The 22,606-nt window shown below is 37.0% G+C and overlaps 1 protein-coding gene across 1 annotated transcript in view; it reads left to right on the top strand.

Moving 5' to 3' along the window:
• The window catches only part of ADAM9 (ADAM metallopeptidase domain 9), a 105,293-nt gene that overhangs the window by 64,713 nt on the left and 17,974 nt on the right, over positions 1-22,606 (top strand). The window contains exons 16-18 of the mRNA XM_081220689.1: positions 5,808-5,991; positions 20,587-20,667; positions 20,915-21,020. Coding sequence (XP_081076815.1) covers positions 5,808-5,991; positions 20,587-20,667; positions 20,915-21,020 — 371 coding nt within the window. The remainder of the gene's footprint in view (positions 1-5,807; positions 5,992-20,586; positions 20,668-20,914; positions 21,021-22,606) is intronic.

Raw genomic sequence — 22,606 nt, 5'->3', positions numbered from 1 at the left:
AATTGTATGTTTCTCTTTCATTAAATTTGATGTGTTGTATTTTCCTTATTGTTCAGTTCATAATATTTTCTAAGTTACACTGTGATTTCTCCTTTGACTCATGTGTTATTAAAAGTGTATTGCTGATTTCCAAATATTTGAGAATATTCTGGTTATCTGTTTTTGATTTCTAGTTTAATTCCATTGAGAACATACTCTCTGTGATTTCAGTTCTTTTCAATTTATTGGGATTTGAATTAGTGTCCAGCATATGGTCTATTTTGGTGAATGTTCCATGTTCAATTAAAAAGAAAAGTGTATCTTGCAGTTGTTGGATATATTATTCTATAAATGTCAAGTTAATTAATGGTCTTGTTCAAATCTTGTATATTTTGGGTGTGTGTGTGTTTATCTGTTTGCCCTTCAGTTTCTGAGAGAGGTGTGTTAAAATCCCCAGCTGTGATTATGACGTTGTCTATTTCTCCTTTCAGTTCTATACATTTTTGCTGTATGTGTTTTGAAGTGTGTTCTTCAGTGTTTATGTTATTAGGTGCATACACATTTAGGATTGTTATGTCTTCTGGAAGAACTGGTCCTTTCATTACTACCAAATTTAATACTTCGGAATTTTTTTTTGTAGTATTTGTCTCATAAAACATCTCATTTGTTTAAGTGACCATCTGGTTACCACCCTTGTCATGACAGTGTAAAGTCCATTCTGTGTTTAACATAGTGCCTGGCACATTGTCTTAGTAAGTGCCTATTAACTGTTTGTTGAATGAATGAAGGAACAGATGATATATCTAACGGGTGGAATTAGTGTGACTAATTGAATGAGCTGAGCTAAACCTTGGGATAAGTGGATTGATGCAGACCTGGAAGAGGCTTGCTACATATGTCTTATCCTTGTCTTTAGCCTGGTCCCATTTCCATATTTTTATGAATATCTTGATGAAAATATAGCAACTACATTTACAAAACTTAAATTACTGGGTAGCTGATTTGAAAAGCATTTTATAATAGTAATATAAGGATAATGTAATATAGTCATTAGGAATACACATTTGAAGTTAGACTCTGGGTTTGAATACTGCTTTAACCACTTAAGATCTCTGAGACTTTGGACACGTTACTTCGCTTACATACTTCATTTTTCTCTTCTGTAAAATGGGAATAATAATGGTACCTATTTCTAAGTGTTGTTTTAAAGACTGAATGGGTTGGTGGATGTTAATACTAAGAAGAGTACTCGGTTCATTGTAGGACTTATCATCATCATCATCATCACCCTCTTTGTAATGATCCCCATCATAGAAAACACATAAAATCTAGAAAAGTCTCAAGAAACTGGTCATATATGGTCCTGTCATCCAGAGATACTCTGTTAAAGTTTTATTGTCATTTCCTTCTCATATGTATTCATAAGCATATAAATATGTATCATACACATATATACATACTCATATGTATACTCAGAGACCCACATCTGTGTGTATAAACAAAATTGCATAGTATGATTTATACTGTTTTATAAGTTGATGTATTTACTTTCCACTCTATTAAGGGCATTTATAGGATATACCCAGCTTCTTTTAACCATTTCCTTATGTTAGAAATGTATGTTGTTTCCAGTAATTTGTTTTTTTAAACACGGCTGTGATAAATACAGTTTAAGTATTTAGGTCTCTGATTGTTTCTTTAGTAGATTTTTCTCAAAAGAAAATGGAAAATAGTTTTAAAGGCTCTTCATAGATGCTTCTAAATTGACCTTCAAAACGTTTGACTGATTTATACTTCCACTACCCCCTCATCAATGTCAGAGTATTGTCTTAAGAAATACTTTTCCAATTTGTTACATCAAATAGATATTTCATTCTTGCTTTGAATGAATTTGTAAATACTTATTTAATTTCTTGTTGTTGTTTTTCAAAAATGTTTAAAGGGATATAGAGAAAACGTGGTTTCCACTCTTACTCTTTTTCCCTCTTCCCACCCTGCTCTTCAGGTGTGTCTTTGAGCTTTTTGTCTGCCTTTCCAGAGTTCATTATGCACATATACACTCTTACTCCCCACCCGACTCCCACCCCCTGCTGTGCACATTGTCTTGTTCCATTTCACCAAAAGAGCTGTCCTCTCTTTCAGAACATAGATGGTGTCGTCTTTTTAAACTATTTGTTTATTTACATTTTTAATATTTTTATACAATTTTTAAGGGTTCCTTTCCATTTACATTTATTACAGAATATTGGCTATATTCCCCATGTTGTATTGTACAAATACATCCTGAGCCATTCTTAACACTCAATAGTTTGTTAAACTTTTTAAATGAAAAGTTTTAAATACACAGAGGAGTAGAAAGAATAGTATGATGAACACCCATATATCCTAGATTAAAACACTGTTAATATTTTATCATATTTACCTTGTCTAGATTTTGCTGAATCCTTTTTAAGTAAATTATCAGCATTATGATGCGTCACTCCTAAATTCTTGAGTATTCATCTCCAACATATAAGCCCGTTCTCAATACTGTTATCATACCTCACAAAATTCAGAGTTTCCTAATGTCATGTAATCCCTGGTCAATATTCACATTTCTCCAATTGTCCATGTCCTCAAATTGTCTTTCATAGCTGTTTTTTTTTTTTTCCCACATCAGGACTCAACCAAGGTTCACACATTGCATTTAGTTGTCATGTCACTTAAGGCACTTTAAAAAAAAAATTAATTAATTTTATTTTTGGCTGCGTTGGGTCTTCGTTGCTGTGAGCAGGCTTTCTCTAGTTGCTGCGAGCCGGGGCTACTCTTTGTTGCGGTGCACGGGCTTCTCATTGCGGTGGCTTCTCTTGTTGCAGAGCACGGGCTCTAGGCATGCGGGCTTCAGTAGTTGTGGCTGGCGGGCTCTAGAGCGCAGGCTCAGTAGTTGTGGTGCACCAACTTAGTTGCTCCGCGGCATGTGGGATCTTCCCGGACCAGGGCTCGAACCTGTGTTCCCTGCATTGGCAGGCAGATTCTTAACCACTGTGCCACCAGGGAATCCACACTTAAGTCACTTTTTTTTTTTTTTTTTTTTTTTTTTTTTGCTGTACGCGGGCCTCTCACTGCTGTGGCCTCTCCCGTTGCGGAGCACAGGCTCCGGACACACAGGCTCCGCGGCCATGGCTCGCGGGCCCAGCCGCTCCGCGGCATGTGGGATCTTCCGGCATAGGGGCACGAACCCGTGTCCCCTGCATCGGCAGGCGGACTCTCAACCACTGCGCCACCAGGGAAGCCCTTAAGTCACTTTTAATCTAAAATATTCTTCTTCAGTTTATTTATTTTTTTCTTTTCAATGACAGTGACCTAAGGAAATGACCGGGCCAGTGGTCTTTTAGGGTGGCCCATGTTCTGGATTTGTTTGGTAGTTTCTTCTCAACGTTGCTTAACTTGTGTCTTTATTCCCTGAATTTTCTATACATCAGAAGTTAAATCTAAAGTCTTAATTAGATTCAGGTTAAACATTTTGAATACTTCTTAAGTATTTGAATACTTCGTAAGTGGTAGATGATGTCAAGGAGGCACATAATTCTGGATTGTCTTATTATTACTGTTACTAAGTGGCAATGACCAGATCTTGCTCTTGTGAAGTTAGGTCTTTCCCACTGCAACTATCAAGTAATATGTGGAGTGATGATTTTGTATCATATAAATATCCAGTTCCCCACCAGTGTTTCACCTCATGGTTTAAGCGTGCATTGATGATCCTTGCCTGAAGCGGTTATTCTATTGGTGCTTGCAATATAATTTTTATTACTATAACAATGAGCATCTCTTAGCTTTGTAGGCTGTTTGCATTTCTTATTTTGTGAATTGCCTATTTGCATCTTTGCTAATTTTTTTCTGTTGAAGTGACTATCCTTTTAATGATTTGTGACAGTTTTAATACGTTAAGAGTATTTTCCTTTTACTTCTTAATATGTCACTAAGACTACATGAGACATTAAGTATATCATAGCGGCATGAATTTTGGTAGGTTCCAGTAGATGCTAACTGAGATCTGCTTTCTGCTGTGCTTTGTTTTAGAGGTTTTCATATCTAATTTCAACTAATTATGTGAGATAGGCATCATTATTTAGGTCTTGTTTTTCAGATGAAGAAACTGAACTTAAGAAAGTTTAGGCACTTTACTCAGGTTGCCTCGTGAGTAAACGGTGACATAAGAATAAATGTAAAGATGGGACAAAATAACTAACTCTTAAGTGAAAGATGGAAGGAAGAGGAGGCTTAATAGCAGCACGTGCAAAAAGTAAATAGAGGTGTTAGCTGAGGATAAATTCAAGGACATCAATGATGTAATGTAGTTACCATAAGAGCTACTATCATCCTGGGCTTCATAGAAGTACAGTATCTAGAATAAAGGAAATGACAATTCATCTTGTTCTTTGCTTGTCAAGCTGTAACTGAAATTTCATATTTTACTCCGAGCACTGTGCTTCAAGAGGGAGTGAGACAAACTAGAACATATTTGGAGGGGAGCTTCCTTGTTGCATGAGAAATGATTGTAGACTATTGTCCTGTGAAGTAAGTAATTAGGACCTACGTGATAATTGTCCTAAAAAGCTGCCATGAGGAGTAAAGAAAAGACATTATCTGTGTGGTCTCATGTCGAAGATCTGGGACCAATGAGGAAAAGTTATAGGGAGAAAGATTTTAACTCAAGAAGTAAAAGATATGATAACCGGTATGAGAATATTTAGGAGGTGATGAATTAGAGGAATTGGAAAACAGTATCCTATAATGACTTGGCAGTGATAGCATAAGGGAGATTTAAGAATAGGGTAGGTGCTTGGATCAAAAGACAATCAGTTAGGACTTCCCTCATGGCACAGTGGTTAAGAATCCGCCTGCTAATGCAGGGGACACGGGTTTGAGCCCTGGTCCGGGAAGATCCCACATGCCACGGAGCAACTAAGCCAGTGCGCCACAACTACTGAGCCCGCGTGCCACAACTACTGAAGCCGTGCACCTAGAGCCCGTGCTCCGCAACAAGAGAAGCCACCGCTGTGAGAAGCCCGTGCACTGCAACGAAGAGTAGCCCCCGCTCGCCACACCTAGAGGAAGCCCGTGCGCAGCAATGAAGACCCAACGCAGCCAAAAAAAAAAAAAAAGAAAAAGACAAGGACAATCAATTTAATAGGAAATTTCAATACAGCATCATAAGAGTTGATGTTACAGATACTTATTGTATCCTGAAGGGCTGTAGGAAGGACATTTAACTCACATAGCCTTGTAATAGGAATTGTAGTCAGGGAAGTCTTCATAGCGTTGTTACTGAATTAGTGAATTGAATTAGTGAATTAATGAGTTAATGAATTGAGTCTTTAAGTAAGAGGTAGCCAAGTGAAGAAAGGTGGAGTCCTGTCATACTTATTTAACATTACAAAATCTAGGTTTCTTTTTACTATAACTCTGTAAGAAGACACAATTGAATTTTGCTATAGTTCTATTATTTTCTGTGTAAAAGCATTTATAAAATTATATCACATTTAAAAACAACTTTATTAGTTAGACTTTTTTGAGCCCTAGGCAGGTAGTGAAGAGAGATTATTACGTGTCAGCATCCACACCCCCTGGTACCCCACTAGTTTGCATCTTTGCATCCACTTACCTCTTCTCTGCCATATTTAAAGAGAGCTACTTTGATCTCTGTTGCTTCCACACACTTTTTCTGTTGAGATTCCCTTTAGCTAAAAACAGCAATAAACTCCCTACCTATATACAAAAAATATATAATTTTTCTTTTGTATCTACACTGGATGCATTGTAGTTTGCATTATTTATCTTTCCAGGAATGCTTTGTGTGGAAAGCTTCAATGTGAGAATGTACAAGAATTGCCTGTATTTGGAATTGTGCCTGCTATTATTCAGACTCCTGGGAGAGGCACCAAATGTTGGGGTGTGGATTTCCAGCTTGGGTCAGATGTTCCCGATCCTGGCATGGTGAATGAAGGCACCAGATGTGGCGTTGGAAAGGTAATCATAATGTTTTCTAAAAACAAAGTAAAATTTTAAAAATTAAAACAATCATTATATAAAGCTAGTGGTTCTTTTCTGGGTATAAAAGAAACCTCTGTTTATTGTAGAGATTTGGGAAAATAGAAAGCTACCAAGAATAAAAATAAGAACAGCTATGCCTCCTGATGATTTATAGCCGTATAATGCTTTCTTTTTTTAAAAAAATTTTTATTGCAGTATAGTTGATTTACAATGCCGTGTTAGTTTCATATAATGCTTTTTTTAACTTCAGAAATGATCAGTTTTCATCATGGTCACTGGATCTGCTTAGATTAGAGTATTCATTATCTGCATCTCATTGGATAATTTCCACAATTTCATTAAAGAGACTTCTGCATCCATTAAAAAAAAAAGAACAACTATAATTCTGTTATCCCGATTTCTTCATTGGGGTCATATATTATAACCTGTGTTTTCTATGTTGTAATATACTGGGCATATCCCCCCCTCCCCATCAATGTGCTATAATTTATTAGCCAGGCTGCTATTACTGAGATTTCCAGGATTTTGTGTGTGTGTGTGTGTGTGTGTGTGTATGCGTGTATGTGTGCATGCATCCGTGTCTTTGTACTAGAAATGTCATAACGCTTGTCCTGCCCATGCATCCTGCTACCCTGGCCACAGCTGTTTGGATCCAGTGTGAGCCAAGAGTTAGCCGCTGACTTACTACCAGTGGTCCCGGATGAGAGGAGCTAGGCCTAATTCCTTTCTTGGGGGGGAATATATAAGTAAAGAAAGGTAGTTAAGAGTAGCGCTGAAACTACGAATTCTTTGAGAGGTAGCATGATGTAGGAGGAGGGCTAGAAGGGTTATGGTGAGCTTCAGCTGTATACAAGAGACGGAGGGAGCAGGATTGTTGAACAAGTTGAAGAAAACAACTCATGGGAGAGTAAGGGAGGGGAGAGCGAACACAATCAATTGACTATGGGACACATGAAAAAGACAGAGGGACCCGCAAGTTACCTCAGTTTCTACCAAGTTTTCAGTTCCAATTCTGTTGCCCCTCACTTCTTACCAAAAAGACCCTGGTATTCTTGTGCCTGCCCTTGCCATGCCATAAACTCAACTGCTGCAGTTACTATAAACAATGCTGAGGTAAATGGCTTTCTAAAAAATTTCACAATATCCTGATTATTTTCTGAGGTTAAATTACTATAAGGGAGTGTGTACTTTTAAGGTTTTAGGTATAGTTTTGCCACATTTCTCTTTAGAAAAGTATTTATTAGTTTATCTTCCAAGCAGTTTTCAATAATAAATGTTTTAACTCTCTATATCCTAGTCAGGATTAGGTGCTATTGTTTTTAAACTTTCATTTGGTAATTTTCTTTTTACTCTTTCTCGATTATTAGTGATGTTGAATTTTTTGTCTGCATATATTTATTCCTTCTTTTGTGATTTGCTTGTCGATGTTATTTGTTCATTTAAAAATTGATGTGTTTTTCTTATTGATTTTAAAGAACTTTAACTTATGTCATATAAGATGTAATACGTGTAATATATTTGCCCAGTTATTACTTGCCTCTTCCTTTTGTTTTTAGTATTTTTTTGCCATGTTTACATTTTTATGTAAACAAATCTATTATTCCTTTCCTTTATGGTTTCCAACTTTACTTACGTGTTTTACAAGACTTTCTTAGTATAGTATCAGAGCATTATTTTCTAGTAGATTAAAAATTTTTTTTAATACTTAACTCTTTAATCCAGGGGAATATGGAGTGTATAGTATGAGGTTGGCATTCTTCTTTTTTTCCTTTTTCATTTTATTCATTCAGAGATGATGACTATATGCTGATTTCTAATGTTACTTTTTTTCAGAATGGTTTGTTATTTGCCATCACCTCAATTATAATCTCTCTTTTAATTTGAAATCTTATTTAAATTACTTATTAAATTTTTACATATACTTGGGCTTGATTTCTGCTTTTTCTCTTAATGTCCACTGATTGGTCTGACTACTCATGTGTCCGTATTGCCTTCTTTTAGTTTTTGTCAGTTTTATAATATATTTTTATTATCTGGTCATACAAATGCCCCCTCATTCTTTTTTCATAGTTTTCTTGGCTATTAATATTCATTTATTATTCCAGATGAACTTGAGATCATTTTGTCAAGGTGCAAAAAAAAGTTTTTAAATAAAAGCGCTTTGGAATTCTGGTTGGGATCAAATCAAATTTATAAATTTGTAATGGGGAAAAGTGACATCTTTACATTATTCAGTCTTCCCATAGAAGAACATGGTATGTCTCTCGATTTTTTGGGGGGTCTTATTTTAAAGATTTAGTTATAAAGGTCCTTTTTATTTTTTGTTAGTTTTATTCGTAGGTATTTTATATTTTTATTGTTATTATGAATAGCCTCTTATTATGTTTTCGAATTTGTTATGTTACATTTTCTAATTGGTGTTTATTGATAAGAGAAACTGTTTTGTTTATATTTTTACTGGCTATTATTGATATTCAGAAAAATATATTCACTTGTATATATTTATTTTGTTACCAGCCATATACTTAGTGTCACATATTTTTATTGTTGATTGTACTAAAATTTTCTAGGTAAACAATCATCTGTAAATGATAGAAAGTTGATTTCCTTTCTGATACTTACAATCTGGATTTATTTTCTTGTGTAATTGCAATCATAGAGCTTTCAGGATAATTTTAAATAATAATGATAATAGTGTACTTCTTTGTCTTCTCCCTAACTTGACTGGGAATGCATCTAGCCTTCCAAGGTTATATATGATTTTGGCTATTGGCTTGGGGTAGGTAGTATTTTTCATTTAATGGAGAATCGTTTTAGTTGTGATTAATAAGAATAAAAGAACAAATAGATTAAAATTTTTATAAGTAGTTTTTTCAACAGCTATTTAAATAATCACTACATATTTTCCTTTGACTTATTAATGTACTGGGTTATATTGATAAATTCCTCAACATTAAATTGTCTTTACATTCCAGGAGCAAATACTGGTTATGTAGATTTATTCCTGGATTCTGTGTGCTGGTCAATATACTTTTATATTTCTGAAGCTGTATACTTAGGCTTTTTTAATTTAAGAAATTTTACTCTGTGGATTATAGTCAGTACTCTTTTTTTTTAAATTTTATTTATTTATTTATTTACTTATGGCTGTGTTGGCTCTTCGTTTCTGTGTGAGGGCTTTCTCTAGTTGCGGCAACTGGGGGCCACTCCTCATCGCGGTGCGCGGGCCTCTCACTATCGCAGCCTCTCGTTGCGGAGCACAGGCTCCAGACGCGCAGGCTCAGTATTTGTGGCTCACGGGGCTAGTCGCTCCGCGGCACGTGGGATCTTCCCAGACCAGGGCTCGAACCCGTGTCCCCTGCGTCGGCAGGCAGACTCTCAACCACTGCGCCACCAGAGAAGCCCCAATAGTCAGTACTCTTAAATCTCACAAAAACTCAGCTAAGACTGAATTAAAGCATAGCAGGAAATTTACTGATTCAAACCACAGAATCAAATAAAGAGCTTTGGAACCCAGAATCTGAGATAATGCCCCTGTGGTTCTTTTCCTGTATCTTTCATTTCTTCTTCTCCCTTGTTGGTCCCCTCTCCGCCCACCCCCGCCAAGCCCAGCTTTATTGAGATACAATCAATTTATAACATTGTGTAAGTTTAAGGTACACAATGTGATGATTTGATGCACATATATATTGTGAAATAATTATCGCAATAAGGTTAGTTAACACATCTATCACCTCACATAAATAGAACTTTTTTTGTGGTGAGAACATTTAAGATTTATTCTCTTATTACCAACTTTCAAGTATATAATATGGTATTGTTCACTATAATCACCATGCTGAATATTAGATCCTCAGGACTTGTTCATCTTATAACTGGAAGTTTGTACCCTTTGACCAGTGACTTCCCATTTCTCCCCTTCCCTGGCCCCTGGCAACCACCCTTCCACTCTCTGTTTCTGAGTTCAGCTTTTTAAAAGATTCCACATATAAGTGAGACCATATGGTATTTTTCTTTCTCTATCAGACTTATTTCTCGTAGTCTGAATGCCCTGAAGGTCCATCCATGTTGTTGCAAATGGCAGGATTGGTTGTTCTGGAATGTGTTGTTTAATTTCCATATTTTTGTGACTTTTCCAGTTTTCTTTCTGTTACTGATTTCTAATTATACCACTGTGGTCAAGATAGAGACCAGATGAGATTTCGATCTTCTTAAGTCTTGCTCTGTGGCCCAGCATATGATTTATCCTGTGGAATGGATACATACAGAATATGTATGTACAGAATACATACCAAATATGTATTCTGCTGCTATTGCATGGAATGTTCTGTCTATGTCTTTTGGTCCATTTTGGTCTGTTGCGTTCTTCAGGTCTGTTTCCTTATTACATTTCTGTCTGGATCATCCATCCAATATTGAAACTGAAGTCCCCTATACTATTATTGTATTGTTGTCTATTTCTCCCTTTAGTTCTGTTACTATTTGCATTAAATATTAGATGCTCCAATGTAGGGTGTATATATACTTATAATTGTTATACCCTCTTGATGAATTGACCCCTTTATCACTATGTAATGACCTTCTTTGTCTCTTGTGATTGATTTTGACTGAAAGTCTATTATATGTGATATAAGTGTAGCTACTTCTGCTCTCTTTTGGTTACCATTTGCATAGAATATCTTTTTCCATCTCTTTACTTTCAACCTATGTATGTCCTTCAAGCTAAAGTGAGTCTCTTGTTGGCAACATATTGTTAGATCTTGGTTTTTTAATCCATTTAACCACTTTGTGTCTTTTGATACGGGAATTTCGTTCATTTATGTTTAAAGTATTTAATTATTGATAGGTAAAGACCTACTGACTGTCAGTTTGTTAAGTGTTTGTTGACTGTTTTTTAGTTCTTTTGCCCCTCTCTTTCTGTCTTTTGTGATTTATTTTTTTGTAGTGCATGTTTTAATTCCTTTCTCTTTATCTTTTGTGTTTAAGTTTTTTCCCTTTGTGGTTACCATAAGGCTTACATAAAATATTTTATAGCTATAACAGTCTATTTTAAGCTGATAACAACTTACCTTCAATTGTATACACAGCTCTACACTTTTACTTCTCCTTTCCTTATATTTTATGCTATTGATGTCATACTTTACATCTTTTTATATTGTGCATCCATTAACAAATTATTGTACCTGTAGTTATTTTTTCATCATTTTTTCTTCCATTTTTATTGAGGTATAATTGACGTACAACACTGTATACGTTTAGGGTGTACAGCATAATGGTTTGACTTACCTACATCATGAAATGATTATCACAGTAAGTTTAGTGAACATCCATCATCTCATATAGATACAAAATTAAAGAAATACTTTCTTCTTGTGATGAGAACTCTTAGGGTTTACTCTTGTAACAACTTTCATATGTAACACACAGCAGTGTTCATTGCATTAATCGTGTTGTACATTCATCCCTAGTACTTACTTATCTTATAACTAGAATTTGTACCTTTTGACCCCCTTCATCCAGTTCTCTCTCCCCCAAACCCCACCTCTGGTAACCACAAATCTGATCTCTTTTTCTATGAGTTTGTCTGTTTGCGTTTTGAAGTATAGTTGACCTACAAAACTATGTTAGTTCCTAGCGCACAACAGGGTGATGCAATATTTTCAATTGTTATGAAATTATCAGCATGATAACTCTGGTTACCAACTGTCACCATACAAAGATATTATGTTATTATTGACTATATTCCCCTTGCTGTACATTTCATTCCCATGCCTCATTTGGAGTTTGTGTCTCTTAATTTCCCTCACCTATTTCACTCATTCCCCCACCTTCTTCCCCTCTGGCAGCCACCTATTTGTTCTCTTTATCAGTGACTCTGTTTCTACTTTGTTATGTTTGTTCATTTGTTTTGGTTTTTAGATTCCACATATAAGTAAAATCATATGGTATTTGTCTTTCTCTGAGTTATTTCACTTAGCATAATACCCTCTGGGTCCATCCACGTTGTTGCAACATTCTTATTATGGCTGAGTAATATTTCATTGTGTGCATGTGTATGTGTGTGTGTGCATATGAACATAGGGGTGCATATATCTTTTTAAATTAGTGTTTTTGTTTTATTTGTAAAACTACCCAGAAGTAAAACTTCTGGGTCATATAATAGTTCTATTTTTAATTTTTTGAGGGACCTCCATATTGTTTTCCATAGCAGCTGCACCAATTTATATTCTCACCAACAGTGCACAGGAGTTCCTTTTTCTCCACATCCTTGGCAACACTTGTCATTTATTGTCTTTTTGATAATAGCTATTCTGACAGGTGTGAGGTAATATCTCATTGTGGTTTTGATTTGCCCATTTCCCTTATGATTAGTGATGTTGAGCATCTTTTTATGTGATGCTTGTTGGCCATCTGAATGTCTTCTTTGGAAAAATGTCTATTCAGATTCTCTTCTCATTTTTAAATCAGATGGTTTGTTTTTTGGATGTTGAGTTATATGAGTTGTGTGTGTGTGTGTGTGTGTGTGTGTGTGTGTATTTTGGATAATTTACCCCTTATCAGATATGTCATTTGCAAATATTTCTCCCATTCAGTAGATGACCTTTTCATTTTGTTGATGGTTTCCTTTACTATGCAAAAGCTTTTTAGTTTGCTGTAGTTCCATTTGTTTTCCTTCCCTGAGGAGACATATCCAAAACAATATTGTACCTTTAGTTATTTTTGATTTTTTAAAAAACTTTTATACTTGAGATAAAGTGATTTACACACCATCATTACAGTATTAGAATATTCTGATTTGACTATATATTTACCTTTACCAATGAGTTTTACAGTTTTTTATGTTTTCATATTGTTACTTAGTGTCCTTTCATTTCAACTTGAAGAAGTCTCTTTATCATTTCTCGTAAGGCAGGTCTAGTGGTGATGAAATCCCCTAGCTTTGTTTGTCTGGAAATGTCTTTAACTTTCCATTTCAGGAGGACAGGTTAGTACTCGTGGTTGGCAATTTTTTTCACTCAGTACATTGAATATATCTTCTCACTCTCTCTTTAGAAAGGTTTCTTTAGAAAAATCCACTGATAGCCATACTGGGCTGCTGGTAGATTTCCCTAATATGTGATGAGTCATTTTTCTCTTGCTACTTTTAAAATTCTCTCCTTGTCTTTAACTTTTAATATTTTGATTATTGATTATAATGTGTCTCAGAGCAATCTTCTTTGGGTTGACCTTGCTTGGGGTCCTGTGAGCTTCCTGTACCTGAGTGTCCATATTCTCCCAAGGTTTCAGAAGTTTTCTGCTATTAATTCTTTTTTTTTTTTTTTTTAATTTTTGGCTGCATTGGGTCTTTGTTGCTGTGTGCAGGCTTTCTCTAGTCGTGGCGAGTGGGGGCTACTCTTCGTTGCAGTGTGCAAGCTTCTCATTGTGGTGGCTTTCTGTGGAGCATGGGCTCTAAGCACACAGGCTTCAGTAGTTGTGGTGAGTGGACTCAGTAGTTGTGGCTCGCGGGCTCTAGAGTGTAAGCTCAGTAGTTGTGGCACATGGGCTTAGTTGCTTCACTGCATGTGGGATCTTCCTGGACCAGGGATCGAACCTGCATCCCCTGCATTGGCAGGCGGATTCTTAATCCCTGCACTACCAGGAAGTCCCTGCTATTAATTCTTTAAATTTTCTTTTTGCCCCTTTCTTCCTTCTCTTTCTGGGACTCCCATGATGCGAATGTTTGTTTCCTTGATGGTGTCCCGTAATTCACATTGGCTTTCTTCACTCTTTTTTATTCTTTTTTTCTTTTTGTTTCTCTAACGGGCTAATTTCAAGTGATCTGTCTTTGAGTTCACTGATTCTTTCTCTGGGTGATTAAGTTGGTTGTTGAAGCTCTCTGCTGAATTTTTCATTTCTGTCATTGTATTCTTCTGTAGGGTTTCTTTTTGGTTACTTTTAATGGTTTCTATTTCTTTATTAAACTTCTCTTTATGTTCATTCATCGTTTTCCTGATTTTGCTGGGTTGGTTACCTGTGTTCTCTCACATTTCATTCAGTTCCTTAATGATGATTATTTTGAGTTCTTTATCAGGCAGACTATAGATCTGCATTCTTTGGGGTCATTTATTGGAACTTTATTAGTTTCTTTTGGTGTTGTCATATTTGCTTGATTCTTCCATGTAGCCTTGCATTGGTGTCTGTGCATTTGAAGGAGCACCAGTCTTTACAGACTGGTTTCAGCTGGTAAACACGTCCTGTCTGTTCTGTGTGCTGATGGGATTACCTCTGGGATCTCAGTCTGCCTGGTTTGGAGCTGGTTACAAAGCTGTTTCTGGATGTGCAGCAGGGCCTGCAGTTGGTGAACTTTTTATCACGGACTTGGTAGGGCATGGGTGCTGCCTGGTCCCTGGGTGGATTGAACTTCCTCCAGTATCTTTTTCAGGAGGTGGCCCCAGGACAGGGGTCTGCCTCAGGGTCCACAGTTGGGTCCTTAAACAGCAGGCCTATTACCAGTTGCATAGACGGGTGGGGCTCTCATCAGGTACCTAAGAGGGCTGCTGTCTGTTCATTAATTGGGTCCCTGGATGGGCAGGACTAGCCCTGGACTGTGACTGAGATTGGCTGGAATGAAATCCCAGAGCTGTTTCAGATTCCACAGCCAAAACTGAAGTCTGTAGGCCTAGTTCTTGAGGCATGGATGTGCATGTCCCCAGCCAGGTCCTTGGATGTGCTGGACTGCTTCCTGACTGTGGCTTGAGGGGCTGGAGCTGAGTGTAGCACCAGTTCAGGATCTCATGAGGCACAGACATGAGTATCTCCTTTCTAGTGTCTCTTCATATAAGGTCACTAGTCCCATTGGACCAGGGCTTAACCATCATGACCTCAACAAACCTTAATTACACATCTTCAGATACCATCACATGTGGATTAGGGCCTCAACGTATGAATTTTGGGGGTAACACAATCATTGAGTCTGTAATAGACAGCCACTAGAATGGACTTTAGTTCATTGAAGTTGGATAATATTCATTCCTGCCTCATTGCCCATGTAGCTTTTGCTGTTGAGTCGTGCATTGTACTCGGTGTGCTAAAGTCTGGTTTACCTCAACATTGGTACATTTCAGTTGTTTTGGGTTGTTTATTCTTGGTTTGGGCATAAGGAAGAAATATTGGTCAGGGTTCTCCAGAGAAACAGAACCAAAAGGGTGTGTGTGTGTGTGTGTGTGTGTGTGTGTGTGTGTGTGTGTTTATATCTAGAAAGCTTTTTATGAGGAATTAGCTTACACAATTATGGAAGATAGGAAATCCCAAGATCTCAGTGGGCAAGTTGGAGACCCAGAAGAGCTGGTGGTGTAGTTCCAGTTCAAAGGCTAGCGGGTTTGAGTCCCAGAAAGAGTTATGATTTGGTTTGAGTCCAGAGGCAGGAAAAAACCAATGTCCCACCTAGAGGGCAGGCAGGTAGAAGAAATTCTCTCTTATTTGGAGGAGGATCAGCCTTTTCATTTTATGCAGGCCATTAACTGATTGGACGAGACCAACATATGGACAATCTGCTTTACTCATTTGATCAACTTATGTGTTAAGCACATCCCCAAACATCCAGAAATGTCTAGAATATATTAGAAATATCTAGAATAAAATCCAGAAATATCTAGAATAATATTAGATCAAATATCTAGGCACTCTGTGGCCCAGTGAAGTTGATACATGAAATTAACCATCACAGGTCCACACCTTGTCAGCTTGGTGTCCATATGCATCTCCTTAAACCATACATAATCTCCAAGACAATAACAATCTTCAAAACAATCTTGAAGACAATAGCACGGTCATAATTCTGCCTAACATGGTAGAACTGTGTACAATCATTGTATCCTGCTTACAACCGAAAATGCACTAAATCCTACTTGGAAGAAGAGATAAAATCTTTGGCCATTGTTTACTTTTCTTAATATCCTGTAACTTAAATCCTGTGATGTAAAGTTAACAATACTTAAAGTCAACACATTGTGAGTTACCTAAGGGACTAAGAGAGAGAAGAAAAAGATATTTGATACACATATACACACAGGCATATCATAACAAAATAAGGAGGAAATACTCATGATAATTACAGTTTTTGTTTCTGTAATATAGTTATAGCTGGTATTTTTAACTACCTTCTTCCCTACTAATTCTGTACTCTCTTTGCCTTCAGCAAGGACCTCAGCTGATTATGGTTCTTTACTTGGCAGGATGCCCTAAACCTTCATTCCTGAAGGCTCTGGGCTATTAGTAGTCCTGCCAGGATTGGGTTGTTGTAGTTTTCTATTGGTCTTTATCACAGGGTGTGATAATACTAAGAAATGCCCTAAGGGATCTCCTGTATTCCAGACATACTCTTCCTTACTACCATTGTGGAGTAGCAGTCCAATTTCCCCTTGTGACTCAGGATCAGTCACCCCAGCCTACAGTTACTCCCTTCTTTGTTTATTCAGAGGCATGAACTTAACTGGAAGTCTTAACTTCCAGTTCAGTGGCATCACTGTTGTGTCTCCTGATGGAAGCATTCCTCCCTCTAGAGCTAAGACTTCTAGGCCAACAGAGCATAAGGTCCTGGGAGCAGTAAGCAAACATTTTGCTAGTGGGTCACAAGGAGGAATAGTAAGCAGTGCCACTGCACTTCCACCCCTTCATTCCTGGACCCATGGATCCTGGTGCCCTCTGTCTCATATAGGTGGACACAGAAGAGTAATCATCACAGTCGGTTATTACAAGTTACGAAGTTCAGAGTGAAAATGAATGGGAAAAAAAATCTGTAAAAGATGGTGGATTGTAATATTCATTTATCCTGTTCGCCTTGCCAATATCTCTCAAAATATAAAGGCACAAATTAGGGAATAGATTCCAAAGTGTGAAGTATATGAGATTTCATCAGTAGATAAAAACTTCAACACGTTTTGAAACTGAAAGGGGAGAGAAAGTATTGACAGTTTGACTGAGTAGTGGGACCTACAACTTACAGTGCAGACTGATAGGGTGTGAACAAAGAGCCTGTATCTTAGTCTGGCAGAACCCTAAACAGATTGGTGATTTGGAAACAGTGGTTATAGCTGAGAGGGGTTGGTGGTGGGAGGCATAGTATTGAAAATGGACTTAAATTTATTCTACCAATGGAGAGGCTAGCTCTTCTGTCTGTCTGCTTCTCCTATCTTGTCAACAAAGCATCAGCAACCAGCTGCCTGTTCCCCTAGGAACAGGTTGGAGATGAGAAGATAAGATTTTTGATATTATTTGGTCATCCTCCTAGGAGATGTCTGTCTCTCTGTCTTAACCCTAGTATACTGTTCTCCTTCATGCATGCATAACTGAACTATAGATGGATTGTTACATAAACTTGGACAATTCTGTGAGGAAGCTGAACAAAAAGACTGAAACAGAAAAATGAGAGAGAAGATAAAAGCCTGCAAGGATCAACTAAAGATTTTAAAATCCAACTCATTTAAATCTCTAATTTAGAGAAAGAAAACAGAGAAGCGAACTTGTGTCAGAGTACTTGTGAAGAATAGCTTCCAGAGACAAACTCCCGGCCCCCCCCCCCCCCGCAAACAAACAAAGGTCACATATAAAGGGATGAGATTGAGAATTGAAATCTGGAAACCAAGGGAGCAACACATTCATGTTTCCGAAAGATTCTCAACCTAGAATTCTATACACAGCCAAAGTAGCAATGAAGTGAGAGGGCACAATAAAAACATTTTAGACAATGTATCTTTTCAAATTTTCTTTTCAGAAAACTTATCTTTATTTATCCTGTCTTAGGAAATCATCTAACACAATGTTCTAACAAATGAGGAAGTAAACCAAAAAGAGAATTATAGTCTAGGACACAGAAGAACGTCAAAGAGAAATTCTAAAATAGAAGCTATGTACCAGGCCAGGAGAGTAATCAGTTTAGATTGGAGCAAGTGGACCCTGCAGGAAGGTTTCTAGAGAAAGAGGAAACTTGAAAGAGAAAAGGACATGAGAACTTCCTCTTTTTTTTTTGGTGAAGAGATTGAATACTGATATGACAAAGGCCAGTTGTATAAGAAGAAAGACAGGGATTAGCTGTAGTAAAAACAAAAGCTATATAAGAAGGAAAATACACTCTTAGTAACTCACTTTGAAATCAACAGTGTTTTGTCCTAATTGTTGGCAAGGGATATTTATTCCCTTCTTCATTGTTTCCTTGTGGAGGAACTTCCATGAGAATAACGTTCCCAGGCTTTTAAGTGACTGGGAGGTGAGAAGAGGCTGGGAGAGTGGCACATAAGACTCTCAGAGGATATTAAAGAAATGCAGATCCTACTGTGAGGTGGACTCCATCAAGAAGCTCACCCATGAGCGGCTGGGGATGCTTTGCCTGCAGATCCTCCCAAGTGGCCAACAGGCACCTCCAGCTCGCTGCATGCCTTACCCAGATACCCTTCACCCTGTGGCCAGCACCCTACATGCCCTCCCAACAGTGGTGCAAGAGTGAGCTTTTGCAGACAGCTAGTGAGCATGTGCAGAGAGCCAGCTAGAAACTGCTGGCCAGAGAGGGAACGCAGATTTGAGCTCCAGCTCTGGAGAGGGTTGTCAGCACTTGGCTTGGCGTGTTGCAGGATTGAGAGAAGAGAATAGGCTTAAGAATTCTTCCCTAAGAGGGAGCAAGAAGTATGGAGCGGGCATGTCCTAGAGAATCTGAGAAAGCCTCAGAATCCCTGGCAGGACTGAAAGAAGGTATTTCTCTCATAAAGGTAGTAAAGACTGGAGGAGTTGACTGCTACTTCAGATGTAAAGATAGTAATGCAGAACTTCCAGGAACATGAAAAGTCAAGGAAAGATGACAACACCAAAGGATCACAGTAATCTTCCAGTAACTGATCCCAAAGACATGATGATCTGTAATGTACCAATAAAGAATTCAAATAGCTGTTTGAAGGATGCTCAATGAACACAGAAAAGACAATTTAATGAGATCAGGAAAGCAATACACGAACAAAATGACAAGTTTAACAAAGAGATAGGAATCATAAAAAAAGAACCAAACAAATTCTGGAGCTGAAGGATATAATGGATGAAATGAAAAAGAATATAATAGAGAGCATCAATCTTAGAATGCATGAAGCAGAAGAAAGAATCTGTGAGCTGGAAGATAGGAACTTTGAAATGATCCATTCGGAGGAAAAGAATAACAAAAGAATGAAAAAGCGTGAAGGAAGCTGATGTGATCTATGGCATAACATCAAAAGAAGCAATTTGTGAATTATTGAGTTCCAGAGGAAACTAGGGAGAAGGGGGCAGAAAGCTCATTTAATGAAATGATGGCTGAGAACTTCCCAAAGCTGAGGAGAGAATTGGATATCCAAGTTCATGAAGCAAATGGGTCATCAAACAAGCTCAACTGAGAGATCTTCTTCAAGACACATTATAATAAATCTGTCAAAAATTAAAGAAAAAATTAAAATTAAAGAAAAAGAATTAAAATTAAAGAAAAAGAATTAAAGAAAATGCAGCAAGAAAATGGAAACTTGCAGCTTACAAAGGAAACTGTACAAGGCTATCAATGGATTTCTCAGCAGAAATCTTACGGGCCATATTCATATTCATATCCATATTCATTTATTCTGCTAAGTCCATATTCATATCTTTCTGTTTTTCTGTTGGGTTATCTTTGTTATTGTTTTTACAGGCTCCTCATATATAAAGAATATTAACTGATAGTCAGTTATGTCTGTTGTAAATATTTTTTACAGTTTGTCATTTGTTTTGCCATAAAAATTAAAATATCATGGAGTCATTTCAATTTTGTCTCTTAAAAAGAATGTCTGTATATTTGCATGAATTAGTTTCATAATTAGTCATGATATTGGAAGACAGGTTTTGTCTTGTCAACAAAGTATCCTTTTATTCTTATTTTGGAAAGAATTTTAAAAATTAACATGACTGTCAAATTTTAGCAAATGCTTTTTGTTTTTTTTGCGGTACACGGGCCTCTCACTGCTGTGGCCTCTCCCATTGTGGAGCACAGGCTCTGGACGCGCAGGCTCGGCGGTCATGGCTCACGGGCCCAGCCGCTCCGCAGCATGTGGGATCTTCCTGGACCGGGGCACGAACCCATGTCCCCTGCATCGGCAGGCGGACTCTCAACCACTGCGCCACCAGGGAAGCCCTCAAATGCTTTTTTGGTATTTATTTTAATAATGACAACTTATGTAAGGTATTATAATAATAGATTTCCTATCATTGATCCTTTTCTGTAGTAGTGGGATCATCTCTGAGTTGAAAAGATCCATTTGTGAATTTTTTACTTTGGATTTTCACATCTATATATGTATGGAAGGATAGATTATAGTTTTATCTTTGTTTTTGGCCTTTGTGTCATCTTTGGTCATTAGTTCTATCCAAATTAGTTAATTTCACTTATTTTTCTAAATTTTCAAATATGTGATATGAGAATTAACTATTCCTTTAAAGTGTGAAAGAATTCACCTATGAAATAATCTACAGCCAGATCTGTGTTTTTCTCTGGCTAGTTTATTAATGTGTTCAAGTTTTCTTTACTCATTACTTCTTTTTTTTTTTCAGATCTGTAGAAATTTCCAATGTGTAAATGCATCTGTTCTGAATTATGACTGTGATATTCAGAAAAAGTGTCATGGACATGGGGTAGGTAATAGCTTCTTTTGGTTTGTTCATGAAAGTAATGCTGAATAATGAGAATTCTTAGTGAGGATTCTCTGTAAGACTTCCTAGATTTTTAGATATTGGGGAATTTAGATACCTGATAAATTGTTCATTCTTAAAAAGTGTCTATGGATTTGCATGAATTTAGATTTTTCTCTTGGTTTCTATTCTTGGGTTCATCATGTAGAGCAACATTCACAATTAACAAAAGTGGTATTTTGTTTTGAAGGTATGTAACAGCAATAAGAATTGTCACTGTGACAGCGGCTGGGCTCCCCCCTATTGTGAGGCTACAGGTTACGGAGGAAGTGTGGATAGCGGACCTGCATACAATGGCAAGTAATGTGGAGGGAAGTTAGTGTGGTCTCTCAGTGGCCTGTGTCAAAAGTGGGGCATCCTTGTACCTTGCCCTCGCTTCCACATCTGTTTATCTATTTGTGTCTTTATATTTAAAGTTGGTTTCTTGTAGGCGGCCTGTAGCTGGGTCTAATCCACTGCCCATCTCTGCCTTTTAATTGAGTTGTTTTAGCCAACTATATTTAATTTGATTATTGATATGTTTGGGTTTAAATCTACCGTATTGATATTTTTCTATCACAGTCTCCCTTCATGTGATATTGTGCCATTTCAGGATCCTTCCATTTCTCTCCTCTCAGCTTTTGTGCTATTGTCATCATACCACATATTTTATAAACCTATAATACATTGTGATTATTATTGCTTTAAACAGTTGATTATTTTTAAAAGAAATTTAAATAATAGAAAAGGTCTTTATATTTACCCACATAGTTACCATTTCTGGTGCTCTTCATTTTTTTGTGTGAAGTCAGATTTCCATCTGGCATCATTCATTTTCTGCATAAAGGTCTTCTTTTCACATTTCTGCTGGTGACAAATACTTTTAGCTTTGTATATCTGAAAAAGTCTTTATTTTGCCTTCCTTCTGGAATGATGACTGGGTAAAGAATTCTAAGGTGACAGTTTTTTCCCCCCTTTTACTTCTTCACAGATGTTCCTATGTTGTCTTCTGACTTGCACTGTTTTTCCTGAGAAATCTGCCATCATCTTTTTTTTTTTTCATTTTCTGTTTATAGTGTGTCTCTTTTTTACCTTCTGGTTGCTTATAAGATTATCTCTTTATCTCTCATTTTTAGTATTTGATTATAACGTGCCTTGGTGTGCTTGGGATTCTTAAACTTTTTGGATTTGTGCTTTTATAGTTTTCTTCAAATTTGGAAAAATTTTGGTCATTATTTCTTCAAATATTTTTTCTTCCTTTTTCCTTCTTTTTCCTCTCCCTCAGGGACTCCAATTACATGTATATTTGGCTACTTGGAGTTCTTTCACATCTCAGTGATTTGCCTTGATTTTTAAAAATTCTTTATTCTTTGTGTTTAATTTTGAATAGTTTCTATTGTTATTCTTCAAGTTCACTCTTCTTCTGTGATTTCTGATCTGCCATTAATTCCATCCAGTGTATTCTTTATCTTAGACATTGAAGTTTTTATCTCTGTAAGTTCTATTTCTCCCTCCCTTTTCCTTTTGTTTTCTTTCTCTTTCTTTCTTTCCCTGTCTCTTTTTCTTTGCCTGCTTTCCTTTCTTCCTTCCTCCCTCCCTCCATCCCTCCTTCCCTCCCTCCCTCTCTCTCTCCCTCCCTTCTACTCTCTCTTTCTCCATTCCTCCCTCCCTCCCTTCCTTCCTTCTTTCCTTCCTCATGTCTCTACACAGCATGTTCAATCTTTACTTATCTTCTTGAACATGTAGAATACATTTATAATAATTTCTAATGTCCTTGTCTACTAATTCTATCATCTGTATCATTTCTTAGTTTTGATTGATTGATTATCTCCTCATTTGGGGTCATATTTTTCTGCTTCTTTGCATGCCTTCTAACGTTTTTACTGAACGCCAGAAATTGTGA

The sequence above is a fragment of the Mesoplodon bidens genome (assembly GCF_964165515.1).
Source record: "Mesoplodon bidens genome assembly, chromosome: 20".
NCBI lineage: Eukaryota > Metazoa > Chordata > Mammalia > Artiodactyla > Ziphiidae > Mesoplodon > Mesoplodon bidens.
Note: the sequence above shows the minus strand (reverse complement) of the source record. Positions and strands in the feature narration are given on the sequence as shown.